Source organism: Pinus tabuliformis, chromosome 3_2 (genome assembly GCF_031772625.1).
Source record: "Pinus tabuliformis cultivar Carrire ecotype Pingquan chromosome 3_2, CPIR1, whole genome shotgun sequence".
NCBI lineage: Eukaryota > Viridiplantae > Streptophyta > Pinopsida > Pinales > Pinaceae > Pinus > Pinus tabuliformis.
Genome location: NC_142302.1, coordinates 187514778 through 187535402, shown reverse-complemented (window position 1 = coordinate 187535402; position 20625 = coordinate 187514778). Strand labels below are relative to the sequence as shown.

General features: G+C 40.9%; 1 protein-coding gene across 1 annotated transcript in view; it reads right to left on the bottom strand.

Moving 5' to 3' along the window:
• The window catches only part of LOC149180406 (cycloartenol synthase-like), a 303462-nt gene that overhangs the window by 232061 nt on the left and 50776 nt on the right, over positions 1–20625 (bottom strand). Inside the window, exons 3-5 of the mRNA XM_089413870.1 lie at positions 8243–8332; positions 7769–7963; positions 7601–7685 (exon numbers count right to left, since the gene is read on the bottom strand). Coding sequence (XP_089269996.1) covers positions 7601–7685; positions 7769–7963; positions 8243–8332 — 370 coding nt within the window. The remainder of the gene's footprint in view (positions 1–7600; positions 7686–7768; positions 7964–8242; positions 8333–20625) is intronic.

The window sequence follows — 20625 nt, the reverse complement described above, 5'->3', positions numbered from 1 at the left end:
GGGAAAAAAAAAATGCGGGCGTAGGGACATGTGGATCAAGTCCTTATGTTGCACGAAAGAGTTCATAAACAACTAAGTAAAACTGAAACAAAAAAAAGGTGTTTGCATCCGTAGAGGGACTCACTACAAGCGTGAGGCAAAGTACTATCAGAGGGCAAGAGAGTCGTTACCACTGCAGGAGAATTGACCGACAAGGGCAGGCTAACAGGGGTCATGAGTAGGTTGTGCTACGCACAAGGGTTGTGACCAGTGGCCAACTAACATCTCTGACAAGCCACCAACCACCATCATCATCAGGCCACCAAAAAGAAAGGCAAATAATGCGGTGAGCAACAAACAGGCAAGGTAGTAGAACACAAGACATGGGTGCCACGAGAATGATCCAAAATGGATTTAGTTTACTTCCAAATAAAAAGTCTTCAAATGCAGGTGAAAGTAGGCTTAAGTCAAAGTACTCGTTAATATGAAGCGAATGGTGCAAACCGCGCATAAATCCGAGTACAGATGAAGAAATTAGAGCCAATTAAAAATTTTGGTCAAAAAGTCAATGCCTACATCAACAGGACACGTGGCAACTAGGCAATAAGTCACAGGTTCTGGATGATGTCAGCAGAGAAGGAATGGCGTATGTGTGATTGGTTCGCACCACAATCATTGGATCATCCGATCAAAGGAGATCGACGCATATCGCGTCAAGACATGCAGGCAGGTTATCTTTGAAAACGGACCCAATGAGGTTAGACAAAAGAAGTTAAACTTCTTTGAGTTCCGACAGGGAAGCAGTGAACGGTTTCTCGCGCCTCAAAGGCTGGAAATGGTTTTTCAGAAATCTGCACAATTCCACTCAGCGGTCGACACGTAATAGTTAATTTAGAATATATATAATAGTGCAATACATGAAATACATGCATATGTAGCTATCATATCATATATGCATGCTAATATTCTTGTGCTCTCTATATTAAAGATGGGTCATTACAGAAAGGCTATCTTTTATCAAATTGAAAATAAGTACCAACTCACTAAGGATGGAATTGAATATATTGTAAAAGATCATAAACTTAAAGATAACTTCTCTCTCATAAATTCAGGACAGATGAAAAGAATTGTAAATTCAAGTAAGCAATTTTTACTCATGATTGTAAAAGCAAAGGATATTAATAAATCGGATGCATTCCAAGGCCGTAATCCTAAACAGAAAGCAGATCTAGTTAAAGTTGTTTCCGATTATGATATTCTGTTTCAAGAGCCTAGAGGGCTTCCACCCAAGCGAGAGATAGAACATGAGATTTATTTGCAGCAAGATGCTCCACTACCTAACATTGGAATGCACAGGATATTAGCTCTAGAGAATGCAAAGATAAAGAAGCAAGTATAGGAGTTGCTCAATCAAGGGTTTATTCGACCAAGCACATCACCGTGCAGATCACCTATTGTGTTAGTACGAAAGAAAGGCGGTTCGTGGAGAATGTGCATTGATTTTAGAGCATTAAATAAAATCACAATAAAGAATCGTTATCCTCTTCCTCGTATTGATGATTTATTAGATCAGTTAAAAGATGCAGTTTACTTCTCTAAACTAGACTTGCGAAGCGGCTACCATCAGATCAGAGTTGTAGAACAGGATGTATGGAAGACTGCTTTCAAAATGAAGCAAGGACTCTATGAATGGATGGTTATGCCTTTTGGCTTAACTAATGCTCCAGCTACGTTTATGTGAGTCATGAATGATGTATTTAGACCATTTATTGATGATTTTGTAATAGTCTATTTAGATGATATTCTTGTTTTTAGTAGAACATGGGATGAACATGTAAAGCATGTAAAGCAGATTTTAGATGTATTGAAAAGAGAAAATCTCTATGTAAACTGCCAAAAGGTGAATTTGGCAGAACATCTTTGAATTATTTGGGTTATATTGTAGGGGGTGGTGAATTGAAGATAGATCCCTCTAAGGTCGAAGTTATTGTAAATTGGCCTAAGCCCAATACTACTACAGAAGTTAGAAGTTTCTTAGGGGCAGCGCAATATTGGAGAAAGTTTATTGCTAACTTTTCTTTGATTGCAGCTCCTTTACATGCTTTGACAAGTGTGAAACAGGTGTTTCAGTGGGGAGGCAAACAGCAGAAAGCCTTCGACACATTGAAAGAAAGGATCAATACAGTGCCAGTACTAGCACTGCCAAATCTTTAGCATCCATTTGAGATCGAGACAGGTGCAAGTGAATATGCCATGGGGGCAGTGTTGATGCAGCACAGGGAACCTATATGCTTTCATTCTGAGACATTTACATCAGCAGTAGTTAACTATCCTATATATGGTAAAGAATTGTATGCATTAGTTCAGTGTTAAAAAGTGGAAACATTATATAATGGGTAAAGAAACAATCATACATACAAATTATCAATCACTTCAATATTTACACTCACAAACTAAACTGCAACAATCAAGACATTACAGGTGGATGGGTTTTCTATAGCAATTTCATCTTGTTATAGATATAAGAAGGGCATACATAATAAGGTTGCAGACATGTTATCAAGACCAATTATAAATGCATCCACAATACTTGAGCATAATTCAGTAATTCATGAAAGTTACATTGAAGTTTTGAACAATATGCTCAAGACACAGATTTTAAGGATGTATATGCAACTTTAAGTCATGGCACGCATGTAGAAGAATTGGATTATTATATAAAGGACAAAGTCTTATATCATTTGGGAAAGTTATGCTTTCCACAAACTGAAAGAGTAAATATAATTCGAGAAGCACATACTTCTCTCATATCAGGTCATTTTGGTGAAAGTAAAACAGTTGCATAATTACAAAGGTTCTGCTATTGGCCACGAATGAATGAGACAGTTTCTAGATATATAAAAGGATGTACTATGTGTGCTACAAGCAAGCCAAGTAATAGAAAATTAGGCTTATATACTCCACTTCCAATTCCTTCTCGTCCTTGGGAAAGTGTTTCCATGGATTTTGTTGGGGGATTGCCGAAGTCTAGAAAGGGTCATGATTATTTGTATGTAGTTGTGGATAGATTCAGTAAAATGTGTATTTTGACACCATGTAATAAATAGGTCACAGTTGAACAAACTGCAAAGTTATTCTTTCAAAATGTATGGGTTCATTTTGGGTTACCCACTTCTATTGTATATGATCGAGATTCTCAATTTGTTGGGAAATTTTGGTCAAGTCTATGGGAGTTAATGGACACAAGGCTAAAGAAGAGCACGTCATTTCATCCACAAATAGATGGTCAGACAGAAGTGGTCAACAAGACAGTGATACAGTTGCTTTGAGGTTATTGCAGCAAGCATCCCAAACTTTGGGATGAGCATTTGTGTTATGTGCAGCATGCTTACAACCATGCAAAACATTCTTCTACTCAGAGATCTCCTTTTGAGACTTGCTTTGGTTTTATACCAAAGTCTCCCTTGGATTTTGTCTTTGGTAAAGACATAGCAGTTGATGGACACAGTGATGTGGACAAAGCAACCAAGTTCATTGAACAAATCCAGGAAATTCACCAGGAAGTACAGGAACAGTTGGAAAAGAGCCAAGCAAAGTATAAGGCGCAACATGACAAGCATCGAATTGAGCATAGTTTTCAAGTTGGTGATCAAGTCTGGTTGTATATCAGCAAAGAAAGACTGCAAGAGGACGGTAAAAAGTTGAAACCAATTAGATATGGTCCTTCTAAAATACTTGATAAAATTGGTGAAAATGCTCTCCGCCTAGATCTATCGCCTACATGCAAATCTATTCTGTCGTAAATGTTGAAAACTTGCGATTATATGAACCTTCATTGATTGAAGATCTCGAAGAGCAACGTCAGCGACCTTCCATTGAAGATCTGTTGCCCGAGTATCTCAATGAGTTACAGAAGGACACAGTTCTAGACAGGAGGATAAGAACTTCGCGACGAGGAAATGTTAAGTATCTTCGAGTTGGACTCAAAGGTACAAATCCAAGTAAATCATGATGGATAGAGATTGGAAAAGTGAGGGAACTTTGGCCTCACTTACTCGATAGCTAAAACCAACTTTTGGTGGACCAAAAGCTTCCAGTGGGGAGAAGTGATCCAAAATGGATTCAGTTTACCTCTAGATCAAAAGTCTTCAAATGCAGATGAAAGTAGGCTTAAGTCAAAGTACTCGTTAATACGAAGTGAATGGTGCAAACCGCGCATAAATCTGAGTCTGAATGAAGAAATTAGAGCCAATTAAAGATTTAGGTCAAAAAGTCAATGCCTACGTCAGCAGGACACGTGGCAACCCAGGAATGAGTCACAGGTTCTGGATGATGTCAGCAGAGAAGGAATGGCGTATGTGTGATTGGTTTGCACCACAGTCGTTGGATCATCCGATCAAAGGAGATCAACGCATATTGCATCAAGACATGCAGGCAAGTTATCTTTGAAAACGGACCCGATGAGGTTAGTCAAAAGAAGTTAAACTTCTTTGAGTTCCGGCAGGGAAGCGGTAAACGGTTTCTCGCGCACCTCAAAGGCTGGAAATGGTTTTTCAGAAATCTATGCGATTCCACTCAGCGGTCGACACGTAGCAGCCCGAAACAGCTTTTCTCGCATGCTTTCAGAGAATTAACTGACGTGCTAGTTGGAGCGCGAGATTGCGCGACAGCCGTCAGATGAAGCAGGACAGATCGACAGTGTAGAATGTCTGGATTAGTTGACGAACAGGACGCGATAACCATCGGATTGATTGGTATCAGGATCTGCACCGGGAAAAAACCAGACGGTCGGGGTCAACTCCATGCTCGCCGGTTCTTTGGTTTATCCTCTGTTTTTAGTGTAATCGCATTATTTCATGATTATCTCAGTTTGTAACTATATGTGGTATATTAATACCATAACACAGAAAAAGTTGAGAGTGTAGTTTTGAGTCGTTCCAAGGGGTTTGGAGGTCATAGTGGCCAAGTACGGTCAAGTTTATACTCGTTTTGACTTGAAAACTCGAGCTAAACACAGTGGTGAGATCCATTTTCGTGTTTGAGACTCTGTTTTTGAGCGCACACCTGTAACAACAATTTGAAGACATAATAAAGAGGTCAGCACCAGGAGACATAGCCAGGAAGTTTGGTGAACTCCTTTATTAAACTTGGTTGTGTTGATGGTTTGAATGTGTTTTCTAATCGTTTAAGTGTTTATGTTATTCGCAATATTTTCGATCCATTGCACTAAGTAACATAGGCAACTTCACACAGTCTATAATACTTTTTTCATTAACGGATCAGAAAACCAAGTAAGGGCACACTAGGCACGAGGGACAACATGCAACCGCCACAGAAAACGCCGCTAAACAGCACATCGACACGAGTAGTTCCAACATGGGCATAGGCCACGAGGCGTGAAGGATAACCGTCGACAGAATAATAAAAGAAAAATTGCACAAGTGAGTGGGATAGAGCCATGTCTAAGGTTAAGGGAAGAAGTGGGGCATGAAGGATAACTGCCAGCATCAGCAACTGTCAAAGAACGATGGAGAAAGCATTGACAGGCCTCAGGAGCCACGACCACTAAGGCAAGGTCGGTGTGGATGTGAGAATAGACAACGTAGGAAAGGAAAGAGAAACCTACAACCATAGAATGCAGTCAGTCACAAGGAAAGGATCGGACGAAACCTAGTCGTGCTATAGAGGATTGAATCATGGATGCAAGGTGTTCGAATCGAGCCATGCTTTACATGCACATGCAGTCGCAAAGAACAAGCCATGGGCGAAAGTTACCAGAAAGGTAACACGACATTGTACGAGAGTTGCACGCACAAAGAAGAGCACAACCAAGGTCGCAACAACATGGTGACATCAAGAAATATGTTACAACTGCAAAAAAATTGTAGTCACAAATTCACTAGTATCATTGACGAAGGTCAACCCTCAAAGGGAGAGAGGGAGATCTTACCAACCAAGGGTTTGGCAACAAATTAGTTTTCAATGGGTGTCTTGAAGGACCAAGATAGATCCACAAAGATCTTTGCATATCTAAAAACCAACAGATTTTCATGGGTGCTTTCAAAGGACCGAGACACATCCATGAAGAGATCTTAGTAGATCTATAAACCAACAGCAATGCTGGAAGTACTTAGCAGAGGGGCTACAAGAAGAGGCACGAGAACTATTTAGCAATCTGACAAAGAATGACTCGAATTTGTCTATGGAGCTTGGTAATAATGCCAAGTATGCAGTGGAGGGAGTTGGAACTGCTAAGTTTCAACTAGAGTCAAGAAGGACATGGCAAGCCTAGGACATGTTATTCATATCGGGACTAAAGAAAAACTTGCTCTCAATATGGACGACAGAGGATATGAGGTCATATTTAGGAATGGGCATGTACTCATTCATCCAGAGAAGTCTAGCCCAAACACAGCAGGATTCTTGGGGTTACAGGAAGCAACTTATATGGGTTGACAGGCAAACCTATTCAAACATCGAGGGATCCTCAAGAGCATATGGAGGCTCCTAGGAGCACATTTAAGGAAAGCAAGCCTCTGAAGAAGGACATTGTGCCAAGACCAAAGGGGCAGCCAGTTCCATGTAGCTCTTCAAGAAGTACCTCCCTTGCTAAGAATAAGTGTTGATGATTGTAGCTCAAGAAGGTACTTAGGCATAGGACTAAGTGTCTTGGCATGGAGAAGTCGCCTAATAGACCCTAAACCTTAACAATTACTTTAGTGACCAAAAGTAATTCCATTTTATAAGATAAAGTGAGTTTAATCTAATGAAATGCAAATATTCTTTGCATTAGTGAATTAGATGAATCACAGCCATCAATCTCAAGTGATGATCTCAACTGTCAATCACTTTGGAGACTAGGGTTAGGGATTCGGTCATAACTCAAGCTTATAGATAAAAGGCTAGGCCAAGGGAAAAGACACAAGACACACAGTGAGCACAAGACATTGAGAGTAGAACATCTTTACAATTGGGTGGAGAAAGACTTCCATTCAAGTGTGGCAGGTCTGAGGAAGGTGCAAGGGGCAATAAGGGAGACAAATCCAAATCAGAAGACAAAGATCGAAGGACGGATCTAGGGCTTGAACAATTGGATAACTCCAGGTTTATTGTTGCATATGTAATTTTCTTAGAGGGCCATTTTCCTAGTAAGGTAGCTCAAGTAGGTTCTGAAGATTTAATGAAGAATGATTTGATTGGGCACAGAACTTGTGTGTGCATGTGTGATTGAGATTGGTTGATCTAATTTGCTTTGATTGAACATCTATGTTAAGATCCCACTTGTGCTTTTATTCAGTAGATCTGTAATCTGCTGGGAATTAAATAGCCAGGATGCTGGGTTCAAAGGAAATTAACAGCCTTATCCATACTTACAAACACATAATGATACATATGAATGGACCATGGCCACAACTACAAATTACACCAATAATCCTAACAAAGGAGAATATATTAAGAACAACGAAAAGCCATCCATTTCTCATGATTTTAATTTTGATTAGAACCTACGGCATGGCATGTTCGCTCTTGCATTTTTCATTCTTTAAGAGTTTATTACAATTTCATTATTCTACAGTATTATTAATAGTGAACAACAATGTAAGGTCAGTAGTTAATGCACCTGGATGGATTGGAAGAAAATATGGGAGAAGCCAAATTTCTGGGGGCAATGGATTGTTTCCAATCCAATCAAATACTCCAAGTACCTGCATTCATGAATGGCTAGGTCAGTGTTCACTGAACTTGTCTAACAATGACGAATGAATAAGCAAATAGAGTAGGTGCATACTGAAAGCCACATTTTTCCCCAGGAAGGTATTGCAGTGGCACCACCATGATCCAAAATCCATGCACGCCCTTTTTCCATGGTTCCTTGCCCTCCATCAGGTGCTTGTCCAAGAAGTCTCAAAGTAACATAGTTTAACACTGTTCCAAACATTGTGCTGTGACCCTCAATGTGCAATCCCCATCCACCATCTTCATTCTGCATAACATATTTGAAAACAAAATTTCTAATTTCTACCAGACAATGGAAATAACCAGGTTATTTTACTTATGTTGGAGTAGGCTTAAGAAATTTAACTCGAAAAGAAGAAAACAAAAAAATACCATAGTATTATTAGGGAGGAAAATGGATGTCTAATTTATTACAGAATATAAAAAACAGACAAGACATTCCATGTTACTTTTGCTAAATATTTCATAAGAATATGGGCTAGTTCCTTGAAGACTTCTAAAGAGAAAATAATGAAAGGAGACTTGCCTGATGGTTATATAAATATCGACAAATTTCCTTTTTATGCATTTCTGATAAAACTGCATTTAGTGCTCCTGTCACATACAAGACAATAACCTGCACCATATAATAGCAAACTCATTTTAGAAACATATTACAGAAATACATATACAAAAGACACAAGGAACTAGTTTACAGTAAATCATGTACAGGATCATATCAAACATCCCTCTGGTACCCAAGAAAAGTCTTTGAAGACTTCCCAAACGACAAAAGCAGAAGAATATTCAGAAGAGAGATGACCGATACAATTTGTGGGCCACAGGCAACAATGACAGTTGCGCAGTTAAATCAAGATGCAATTAGTTCTATTCACAGAGAGAAAGTAAGAGGCAAACAGTGTGCTGCAGAAGATAATCTGGCAGCAAAAGGTATTGCCAAAATTGCAACCTCCACCTGTTTTAAGTACCATAATAAGTTTTTGAAACAGGTTAAAATTTTAATAGCAGGGACCTAATAAATGTTTCATGTGTGAAGAAGCTTAAGAAACAGCAATGACCTTTTTAGTCCAGTCTCAAACAGTGTGTCAAATCCCTAATCAAGTCTGGTTTATGATAAAGGAAGATTTACAGATTCTGGAAGGGAAGGTCCAGGAGGAGAGGTATTCTTAAAAATATTGGGAGCGATTCTGTCAAGTTTTTGTTAATTTTAGGTATGTTCTATGCTTAGAGCAATTTACTTCAATTTTTCACTTTAGTCCAATGACAATATTCAGATTAGCAATCACATCAGCATGATAGTAAAGTGAAGATAGAACATAAACATAAACATCAGAAGGGAAGCCAAGACAAGAGAACACAAGATGTAGCATCAGCCAAGGACAAACCCCAATGTGGGGAAACCCTTGATCAATTCTTCTTATATTTTTCAATAGTTCAGCAGAGAGAAATAGTACAAATACATTTGAAAGCAATACTAGACTTGCCAAATTAGGAGATCAGACATCAGAGATCTTCACCATGAAGATGACACAATAGATCTGATGACAAGGACTGAAGATATGCAGCAGACGATAGGTCTAGAACAGCTCAACCAATTACCCCAAGAATACTGAAGCTTTCCTTCCATAAGACTCTCCTTCCTTTGCAGCTTTGCTAATCATGACAAGGCTGCCCATCTGGCAACTTGTATACGCTGAAAGGACTGAAGCATATCTTGGCAAACCTGATCTCTGGTTAGGGCACAAGATCTGAGAGCTACTGCATCCTAAACATACTCCACAGTCCACCTATTTGCTGTGGATAGCCTTCATACTGATCTCCAATGATGTGCTGCCTTATAGGGTCTGAACGCAGCACTTAAATAGGCCTCCAACTGCTGGCTATGGCCTGCGGCCTAGCCCAGCAGTTGACTGTAGCTTTTGTCCCTTCACACAGTGACCCAATCAGCCTTTAAACAGCAGTCACAAGCACCTCCTTATTGTGGATTCTCCTTCCCTTTAAATCGACCTTAGGAACAATACTAACATGCCCAAACAGTCATGCTGTCACCTACAGCAATGTGACAATATCACAGATCCTCCATGCTGTAATATAATTACCCTTGCTGCGATTTAGATTCACTTTCCTTGCTGCGTCTAAGGGTCCTTTCATACTGTGATAAGGGCTCCTTTAACTATGGCTTTCCTCCTTCATTTGCTGCTGATTAGGGCCTCTCCAACTGCGGCCAAGATGACCTCCTTTAGGACTGAGACTAGGGCAGTATTAGCTCCTCTTTTCTCTGCGGCTAGGGCATGGCTTGACCCTCCATTCTCTGCGGCCAGATTACTCCTTGTTGGACTGCGGATGAGGGCTCTTCAAGAGCAGCAGATCAGGCCTGCAGTTAGGGCACTTAGGACTGCAGATAGGAACCTCCTTTTAGGCCTCCTTCACTGCGGTTAGGACAGTGGCTAGATGCTCCTCTTGGCTGCGATTAAGGCCTCCCCTTTATAAGTGCCTCCTTCTGCTACATAAAAACCCTCATTGACTGCAGCCTAGGGCACCCTTAAATGCTGCGGATAGAAGCCTCCTCTAGCTGTATATAGAACCCTCCTTGACTGTGGCTTTGAACAGCGTATAGAAGTGTCTCTTAGGACTGCATAAAGCCTTCTCCTTTTGACTGCGTCTAGGGCTAGGGCATCTCCTCTAGGGCAGCGTATACTCCTATAGGTCTCTCCTACCACCAAAACCCAAACAAGTGGAGAGAGATCACAAGAGATGTGTGTGAAAATGACTTGAAGGCCACCTCTATTTATGGTGCAACATTGAGGTTGAGTGGGGGTAATTTCGCTGCTGGCTGACCTTGACAAATTGTCAAGTAACACAAATAAATTCATGAGCCTCTGTGGAAGGCTCCAGTCGCAATCATGAGCCTCTGTGGGAGAAACTATAGTCGAAACCTTCTTGTGTTGTCCCTGCAACTATGGCCCAAAACCCTATATCTTAAATGCGAGCTTCGGACCCTACAATTTCACCTCAGAGCGAACCTATTCGAGCCTCAGACCTGTACGAGCCAAAAACCAAGATAGAAGAGTGTCTCATGATTGTGTGCAAATGAGGTAGAGGTCTATTTATTGTTAGTTATTGGTAGCATCGGAAGTGCTCTAACCTTGCAAATTGGTGGAGAGGCTAAGGCACATGAGTTCTAAAGAACCCACAAATAGTTTGGTGAAATTCCACCCGGATTGTATTTTATTAAAATAATTAATATTTTTAATGGAGTTCCTAAGTCTAAACTTAGGGAAATTAAAATATTAATGGGTATTAGTCAAAATATGGATGAAAATGATCTAAAAGGCGGATCAAGTCATGTTTTAATCTTAGCCGTTGATTAGAGACTTAATCTCGGTCGTTGAAGACTCAACAGGAAAAGTATAAAATGGAGGCTTGGGGTTCATTTGGAAACACACACAAAGAGAGAGAATTTATCTAGAATTCGATTTTTGGGGCTAGGAAGCTAAGAAAATCGAACTAAGTGATCATTCAACAACAGAGGGGCAGTGAGAAACCAGGAGAAGGGCTTTCCAGAGAATGCAGACAGAGAGGCGGAGAGAGCCAGCAGAGCAGAAAAGTTACCTGTCACGCAGAAGCCGAAACTGCCAAGAATTGTCAGGAACTGCCAGAACCACTGAGAAAGCTAACGCAAAGGGCAGAATCCGGAACTGCCGAGAACAGCCAAAACTACCAACAACTATCGGAACAACGGAGAAAGCTGACGCAGAGGGCAGAAGCCAAAACTGTTAGGAATAGTCGGAATTGCCGGGAGCTGCTGGAACAGCTGGGAAAGATAACGCAAAAGGCAGAAGCTGGAATTGTCGGGAACAGCCAGAACTGCCGAGAACTGCCAGAACAGCCGAGAAAGCTAGCGCAAAGGGCAAAAGAGGTGATGCAGAAATAGTCGGGGTTAGCCAGTCTTGTGCTGGATCAACCGGAATTCTGTTGGGTGAAGTGAGCTAAAACTCACTTAGATTTTCCACCAGTACTTTCTTTGTAAAGGATGCCTAGATGAGCATCCTAGATTTGTATTCAGATATTTCTCTCGCATAATAATAAAACCCTCAGAGTTGTTGCACCGGTTTTCCCACATTGGGTTTTTCCGGGGACTATTGTGTCCAAAAATAAGTGTGTCCTATGTATCTTGTTCTTTGCTCTGTTTTTTGTTTCATGAGATCAAATATTTAATTAGTGTAGGCTGCAGAAGTAATTTGCTTCAGTATTCAGAAGAATAACTTGATGAATGTAATTTAAAAATCAAGTAGGTGAAGTAGATTCAGATTTGCTACAGTAGGGGTTCCTTCAGTGTAGGAATTTTCACATGGTATCAGAGCATTGATTTTGAAACAGGAAGAGCAGATCCAAGGCTAAGCAGTGAGGACGAAAGTTGCACTTAGCAGCAATTCACATCCCCTTGAAGGGATTGTGCAGTCCTTTTCGAGAAGCAGAACCGAGGAAATCTCTCTCTGAGTAAGTCAACAGATAGGTACGATTTCCGAATCGTGAGCTTGCAGAGGTAGAGGAAGTGACGCAGAGCCTCAGCACAATGCTAAAAGGGCGCAGTTTCTGCCGGGGTAGAAATCCGCTAGAAAAGAATGCAGACACATAGTAGGGGAATTTTCTCCTCATAGAAATTTCCGCCAAAAAGTTCGAATTTCTCACTTGTTGAGCAACCGAGTAGTGCTAAGAAGTGACTAGAGGAGTCAATTCGATAGTTGGGTGAAGTGGCATCGCATGGGCTCAGAGATCAAGATAGGTTGGAAGGTGCTTCCAACTATGTCATATGGAAGACCAAAGTCTTAGTTATTCTGGAGGAATATGATCTCGAGGCCTATGTCGATAGTGTTGTAGTTGTTCCTGCTGACAACAATCAAAAGAAGAAGTACAAGGCAGAGCAAGGGAAGGCAAAGAGGCTCATTCTCGATGGAGTTCGAGATCAGTGTTGAAAATATCGATATCGGCAAAATATCGGCGAGGGTCCAGAAAATATCTTATCGGCAATATCGGCAAAAATATCGGCAAAATATCGGCAAATATCGGCAAGCATAAAAAATAATTTTTTCAAATTTTTAAATATAGCCGATATTTTCCGATATTTGCCGATATTTTGAAAATATCGCGATATTTTCAAAAAAGAAAATATCGCGATATTTTCTCGGCGATATATCGTTTTGCCGAAAATATCGCGATATTTCCGAATATCGCCGATATTATCAACAGTGTTCGAGATCATGTGGTCTCACACTTGCAGGGCAAGGATACAACCCGAGAGATGTGGGAAGCCTTGTCTTCCCTGTATGAAGGCTCTTCCGAATAGCGGAAGATGTATTTAGAGCAGAAGTTGCAGTAGACCTTGATGCAGAAAGGAGAAGGGGTGAACCTCTATCTTCAACGTCTTCAGGACACTAGAGACCAGCTTGTTGCAATGGGGTCCACTATTCAACCAACCGTGATGGTGAGGATATCCCTGAATGGAGTCTCAAATGAATGGTAAGTTTTCTTCCAAAGCATATTGGGTAGGGAAAAACTACCTTCATGGGAGGAGATGTGGGCGACTCTTCAACACGAGGAGTTAAGGAGGGACCTAGTGAAGGTCAACCTCGATGGCAGCATTGGGAGTGGCACAAAGACAAAGGAGGAGGAGGAAAACGCAGCTCTAACATCGAATGGACAGCAGAAGCCGAAGCGGAAGAAGGACATTTTGAAGGTGAAATGTTTCAAATGTGGCAAGATGGGTCACTTTGCATCTCAGTGTCCTTTGAAGTAAAAGGATAAGGACGAGAAGCATGATCCAAAGGTTGCAGTCGTGAAGATTGACGAGGATGAGTTTGCCATGAGTAACCACGCATCTCTAGGAGGGAGATTGGGCGATATTGAGTTGTAGTCGAGAGGACTACATGTGGGCAGGATCCTTGAGGAGTCCACCTCTTGGATCAATTCCTTGCTACGGGAGCCCAAGATTCAGCAGTAGCGAGATGGACTTAGTGTTACTTAGTGTTAGATGATGCAGTGGAGTGTTTGGAGGACAGATGCAGTCGTTGGGGACCAGAGACTAATCAGCATAGAGCAAGGTTGGCAGCAGTGCAGTTGGCACAGTGCAGGAATCAGCGACAGCACAGAAAATTCAAAGGGTCAAAATCAATAGCAGTCAAATTCCAACATTCATTGTATTATGTTGAACATAGTTAAGTTCAGCTAATTTTGGATGTTTTTCAGTTGCTTCTCTCAGCAACTGAGTTGCAGTACGGATGTAGTGTTACCAGTGCAGTGCTAGCAGCATAGCAAATGCACCGTTTGAGAGGGAGTTGTAGTACAGATGCAACAGTGGTAGTGGCAGTGTCATGGGCAGTAACAGCAGTAACACATTGATGGTGGCAGCAATAGTGCAGAAAGGAGGTGGTTCAAAAACAGAGCAACATGCAAGTGGACATTGTTGCTAGAGCACTTTCCTCACTAAGAGGGAGTGTTAGTTTTTGGTAGCATTAGAAGTGCTCTAGCCTTGAAAATTGGTGGAGAGGCTAAGGCACATGAGTTCTAAAAAACCCAGAACTGTTTGGTGAAATTCCACCCGATTGTATTTTATTAAAATAATTAATATTTTTAATGGACTTCCTAAGTCTAAATTAGGGAAATTAAAATATTAATGGGTATTAATCAAAATATGGGTGAGAATGATCTAGAAGGTGGATCAATTCATTTTTAATCTTAGTTGTTGATTAGAGACTTAATCTCGGTCGTTGAAGACTCAACAGGAACAGTTTAAAATGGAGGCTTGGGGTTCATTTGGAAACACACACAGAGAGAGAAAATTGATCTAGAGTTCGATTTATGGGGCTAGGAAGCTAAGAAATTTGAACTAAGTGATCATTCAACACCAGAGGGGCAGTGAGAATTTGGGAGGACTTTTCAGAGAATACAAACAGAGAGGCAAAGAGAGCCAACAGAGCAGAAAAGTTGTCTGTCACGCAAACGTCGAACTGCCGAAACAACTGGGAAAGCTGACGCAGAGGGCAGAAGCCGGAACTACCGGGAACTGTCGGAACAATCGGGAAAGTTGACGTCGAGGGCAGAAGCTGGAACTTTCAGGAATAGTTGGAACTGTCGGGAACAGCTGGAACTGTCGGGAATTGTCGGAACCGCTGAGAAAGCTGACGCAGAGGGCAGAAGTTGTTACTGCCGGGAACAATCGAAATGACCGGGAAATGCCCGCACAGCCGGACGCAGAAGGCAGAGGAGGTGACGTAGAAATAGTCGAGGTTAGCCAGTCTTGTGCCGGATCAGCCGAAATTCTATTGGGTGAAGTGAGGTAAAACTCACTTAGATTTTCCGCCAGTATTTTCTCTGTAAAGGATTGTTAGATGAGCATCCTAGATTTGTATTCAAATATTTCTCCTGCATAATAATAAAACTCTCAGAGTTGTTGCACCGATTTTCCTATATTGGGTTTTTCCGAGGATTATTGTGTCCAAAAATAAGTGTGTCATGTGTATCTTGTTCTTTGCTCTATTTTTTCTTTCATGAGATCAAATATTTAATTAGTGTAGGCTGCAGAAGTAATTTGCTTCAATATTCAGAAGAATAACTTGATGTATGTAATTTAAAAATCAAGTAGGTGAAGTAGATTCAGGTTTGCTGCAGTAGGGGTTCCTTTAGTGTAGTAATTTTCACATTTATAGCCTTCCAAGAGGGTCCACTTTGCCTTAGGGTCGACCTTATAAAATATGCACATGTGGGTTTTTTTATTCATAAATACACTTTCCCTTATCTGATTTGAGTGATCTTTAGGTCAATTTTAGTCCTCTCGAAAAGAGGAATTCAACGCAACCATTATCTCCATCAAGTGAGCTGTCCAAAGTAGAATTTGACCGCACTTGCATATTTTTAACACTCCCTCTCAACTAGGGAGAATTCCACCTGCCAATATCTGACCATCGATCAACATGGCATCCTGTCATCATATCCTATCCAGTCTCAAGTAACATCATGTATTGTCACAGATCACCTTAATTCATCTCTTACTTATTCCTGCTTATCTCTTGATTGTCCCTGCTCATATGTTGAACATTCTCGAATCTAAAAGAAGAAGAATTTGTTACCGAAGGGGAGCTTAAGCTACCACCCTCTATTCATCGGGCTACTACCCGGCATCTCATCAGCAGGGAGCCAATTCACATCATCATCGGAGATCATACCATCAAGGGAGCATATCTCCACCTAGAACCACATCGGGGAGCTCAATCTCAACCCAGAATCTCATGGGGGAGCTATACATCTACAACCCCATATCGAGCAATAGGATATCCAAACACGCAGGGGAGCACATCTCAACCCTGGAATCACATCGGGGAGCTCATTCTCAACCCAGAATTGAATAGGGGAGCAAATCTCAACCCAATCCTATTGCATGTTGATCTTCCCATCGATGACTCTAGGCAGTCATGTGGTAGAACACCTACATCATAATCGACTTGGGTTGTACACCCCAAGTACACTCTCAACCCGTTGGCCAGATGGGGAGCGGTATTCCCAACAAGCCCTGCTTGTGGGTATGATGCCAACTAGGGTATACTCTGCATAGACCAGATAGGGGAGCAGCATCTCCGACCCTATGGATAACAGATAGGAGTGATACCCTATTGTCCAGAGTTCCCTCAACCCCAGGAGCCCTCTATCTCAATTCCACACCCTGTGAGCTCAAACAGGGGAGGAAGAGTTGGCTCAGTGTCCTTGATCAGCGATGCTCTCTATAAATCATCAACATATCATCGTACTCATATCTGGAAATCATCATTTCTCAATAGCAGTTGTCTCCTGTTCATATAGGGCATCAAAACAAATATCATAAATAATCATATAAATCACAAAAGGATACCATATTCATCCTCCCTCTCAAGGAGGTGCCAATCACAAGCCTAAGCTTCTCTCGTACAACTACACCATCTCAATATATGAAAGTATGTCAGTCCCAACTATATATGGGATTCTCTGCCAAACGGATCCCACTCTTTGTCATCGCAATGTATCCATGTCATATCCGGAACTGTTCAGACGGCTCTCTAAGGAGCTTCTTCATCCTGCCTCAAAGCTAACCATGCTAGCAACATCGTACTCAACCTTGGTCGTGCTACAGACCTCTCATCCAAGATATCATGGCAAATCTTATACTAAAGTAGCTTCCAAATGTGCTCATCAATAATAATCCCAAACATCATTAGTACATTCATGCAGCCACATATTGTAGGATGAAAACCTTAGATCAAAATTGATCGTCTCATGCAAGTATCTCGAAGCGTGCTCAGTGGCAACTCAATGTGTATGAAGAAATTCAATCAACTTAGGTTCTATGCAGTTGCACATCATATATATATATGGACAGATGTTTAAAATGGAACATCAATGCTTTAATCAATTGTCGGTTGCCAAGTTGAGTTCAACAAAATTTCTTCACAACATCTTGAAATTCAATCGAAGTGTCCAAGGATTTGCATTTCCACTTTCCAAAACTTCTTCAATAGCTTCGCAATATAGATTCTCTTTTCCCAACTTCACAAATTCATTCATCATGCCGTGATTTGTCATTTCGAGCTTTAGAAGCCATCTCCCTCTTACTTTGATCATCATAGGCTCATTTCCTATCAAGAGTAGGCCATTAGTATATAAAACCAAAACCAAAATCAAAGTCATAACTTGGAACACTTTTGAAGTAGAGGTTTGGATCAACACATCATCCTGACTTCATCAGATAACTGCTCGAATATGGACATATCAGGATCAAGGAGCTTGCTTCATATAATGCTCTTTGCAAACAAAACACTTTTCCAAACCCATATGCTCAGCCTCACATAAATCAATATTGTTCAATCCAATCAACTAATGGCCTTCAAGTCATTTCAACACACTTGGGATCTCTTCCTCTCTCTACTTGTCTTTGGGTTTTAGTAGGAGGAGAGATCCTAAGGAATAACGTTGCCCTGATCCAGAGGGCAGAAAGCCGAAAAAGCCGGAACTGTCGGAAAAGCCAAAACTGTTGGAAAAGCCGGAACTGCCAGAAAAGCCGGAAAAGCCAAAACTCCCAGAAAAGCCAGAACTGCCGAAACGCCGGAACTACTGGAAAAGTAGGAAATGTTGAAAATGCCAAAAAAGCCGGAACTGCCAGAAAAGCCAAAAAAGCCAAAACTACCAGAAAAGTCGGAACTGTCAGAAAAGCCGAAAAAGCCGGAAAAGCCGGAAAAGCCGGAAATGCCAGAACTACCAGAAAAGCCAAAAAAGCCGGAAACGTCAAAACTGTCGGAAAAATCGGAAACGCCAGAACTTCCAGAAAAGCCAGAAAAGCTGAAATGCCAGAACTGCGGGAACTACCAGAAAAGTCAGAACTGTCAGGACTGTCGGAACTGTCGAGAACAATCGGAACTGCCGAAACTGTCGGGAACAGCCAGAACTGCCAAAACAGTGGGGAACTGCCGAAACAGCCAGAGCATCTATCTCCGAAGGGGAGCAGTATGCAAGGGACAGCTAACTAACATTAGGACAGTTGTATGGTACTTAGCAGCAAATACACCAAGCATGCAATGTTACAGCTAGCATGCAAGGGACAACTAGCATGTTAAGGACAACAAGCATGCTAGGGACAAGCAAGCAAGGGACAACAAGCAAGCAAGGTGCAGCCAACACATAGGTCAGGATGGCAACATGGTGTAGCAATGGCACATAATGCATTACAGTGATGGGTACAATCATGATTAATGAAGCGTGATGAGATGCAACATAGTGATGATGGGTGCAGCATGGTGCAATGCAGTGAGGTACAGCATGATGACGAAATGCAGCACAATGATAGGTGAAGGAGTCACCTTGGAGAATTAGTTGAGGTAGCATGTCTTCAACTGATCTCATGTATCATCTTCTTAGAGATGATCTATGCTCTTATCTAGATAAGTCAAAGTGTTGACTTTGTTGTAAACGTACTATCTCTCTCACTCTCTCTGCTGAACTATTGAAGAACATATAAGAAGAATTGATCAAGGGTTTCCCCACATTGGGGTTTGTCCCTGCCACCTGGCTAGCGCCACATCTTGTGTCCTCTTGTCTTGGCTTGTGTTATGCAATTTATGTTTATGTTCTATCTGCAGTTTACTTTAATGTTGATTTGATTGCTAATCTGGAAAAGATATTGAGCTAACTGTGAAAATTGAAATAAATTGCTCTAAGCATAGAACATACCTAAAATTAACATAGCCAAACATCAAGTATACCACTATATCAAAGACCAACATTAAGTAGCCTCATAGAATCAAGAAGTTCATTATGTCTAGAAAGTAAGATACTTGTTCAATATCAAGAACCATGAATCCAAATTACTTTCATATGCATGTATGAACCATTTGAGAAGAAGACATTCTCATCATACTTAGGGTTTACCTTGCCATTATAGCTTAAACATAACATTGAAACAATATACCATGCATACCTTGTAGTACTCAAATACCTGTGCATCTTTTCATTTGACATAGTAGCTTGTAGCACTTAGTCACTTTCTCATCAAGTGCCTCTATACCTTTTCCAGCTCTAGCTTTTCTTTCTTGCATCTCAAATGATTCTCAAGAAGGACCCTCTTATTACATCTCATTAAGGAGGTTAGAAACATCCATATACTCAAATACATATGCAGGAAATATAAGTAATGATCAAAACAATAGTCAAATCTACAAGTCTAAACAAAAGTAAAGACATAATGGAGCATCATAAGTCAAGAGATACTTATCTTCAATGAGGGGTGATCCTCTCCCTCTTGAACCAACCTTCAAGAGCCATCATTGTCCATTGTCTACATAACAATGTTACCTTCAATCTTTATCAACAACCAGGCTTACTAGAGAATATCCCATCAAATTTGTCACAAGTGCTTAAACAACTTTACTTTGACCATGCTAGGGTTTCTAGATTTCATATCTCAAATATTTGTCATAAACTAGGGTTTCTCTCAAACCCTAACCTCATAGTATCCATCAAACCCTAATACATAAATTGCCTAAGGTTATCTTCAAACCCTAGAATTATTTTAGGTTTTCTCCATCTTCTCTTGCTTCCATCAAAGGTGTCTCCATGGGGGTGATTTCCATGACTTTTCTTCAGCCTAGCTTTGATACCATGTTAATTTTTCTTAGGGCTATATTGTTCTTTGCTTTGATAATTGCATTTCTTCATTAACACATTACATTCACCCCATATCATCATAACATTATTCAGATTTACATCATTATTCAGCAACATATGCAACTATGTAGAAAGAACAATAACATCATCATCAATGTAGCGGACATAAAGAAACAATAGAAGAAAATCATTCACACATAGAGACACTAGGATTGGTCGGAGACCAGGGCAAAACCCACTATGGGGAAAACCCTTGCAAATTCTTCTTCTTATTAGATCATCATCAAATGATTCAGCAAAAGAGAGTACAATGATCCATATCTTCATCTATGCAACTAACCATCAACAAAACAACTATAATATCCATGAAATGAACCCAACAATGCTTATACCCAAAACTCTGATTCTGAAGATTGTAATGAACTGTCACGGTTTGCGGTTTCTGCGGTCAACTATCAAACACTGTGGTCACTGAGCAAAATCTTTAGAAGACTGAGATTTCATCTTTTGAGTCTCGGTCGTACAAAGGAGGAGTCATCCAAGCGACTATGGCTTCCGGGTCGCTCTCTAAAGGACTGTAAGTGAGCAACTATGGCCAGATCTACCCAGATCTATCTCAGAGCCTTGGTCGCATCCTTCTAGATGTTATGCAAGCAACAGTAGCAACCCAGTCGCTCCCTTAAGCCTGGCATGCGAGAAACTAGGGTCGGATATGGTCTAAGGCGG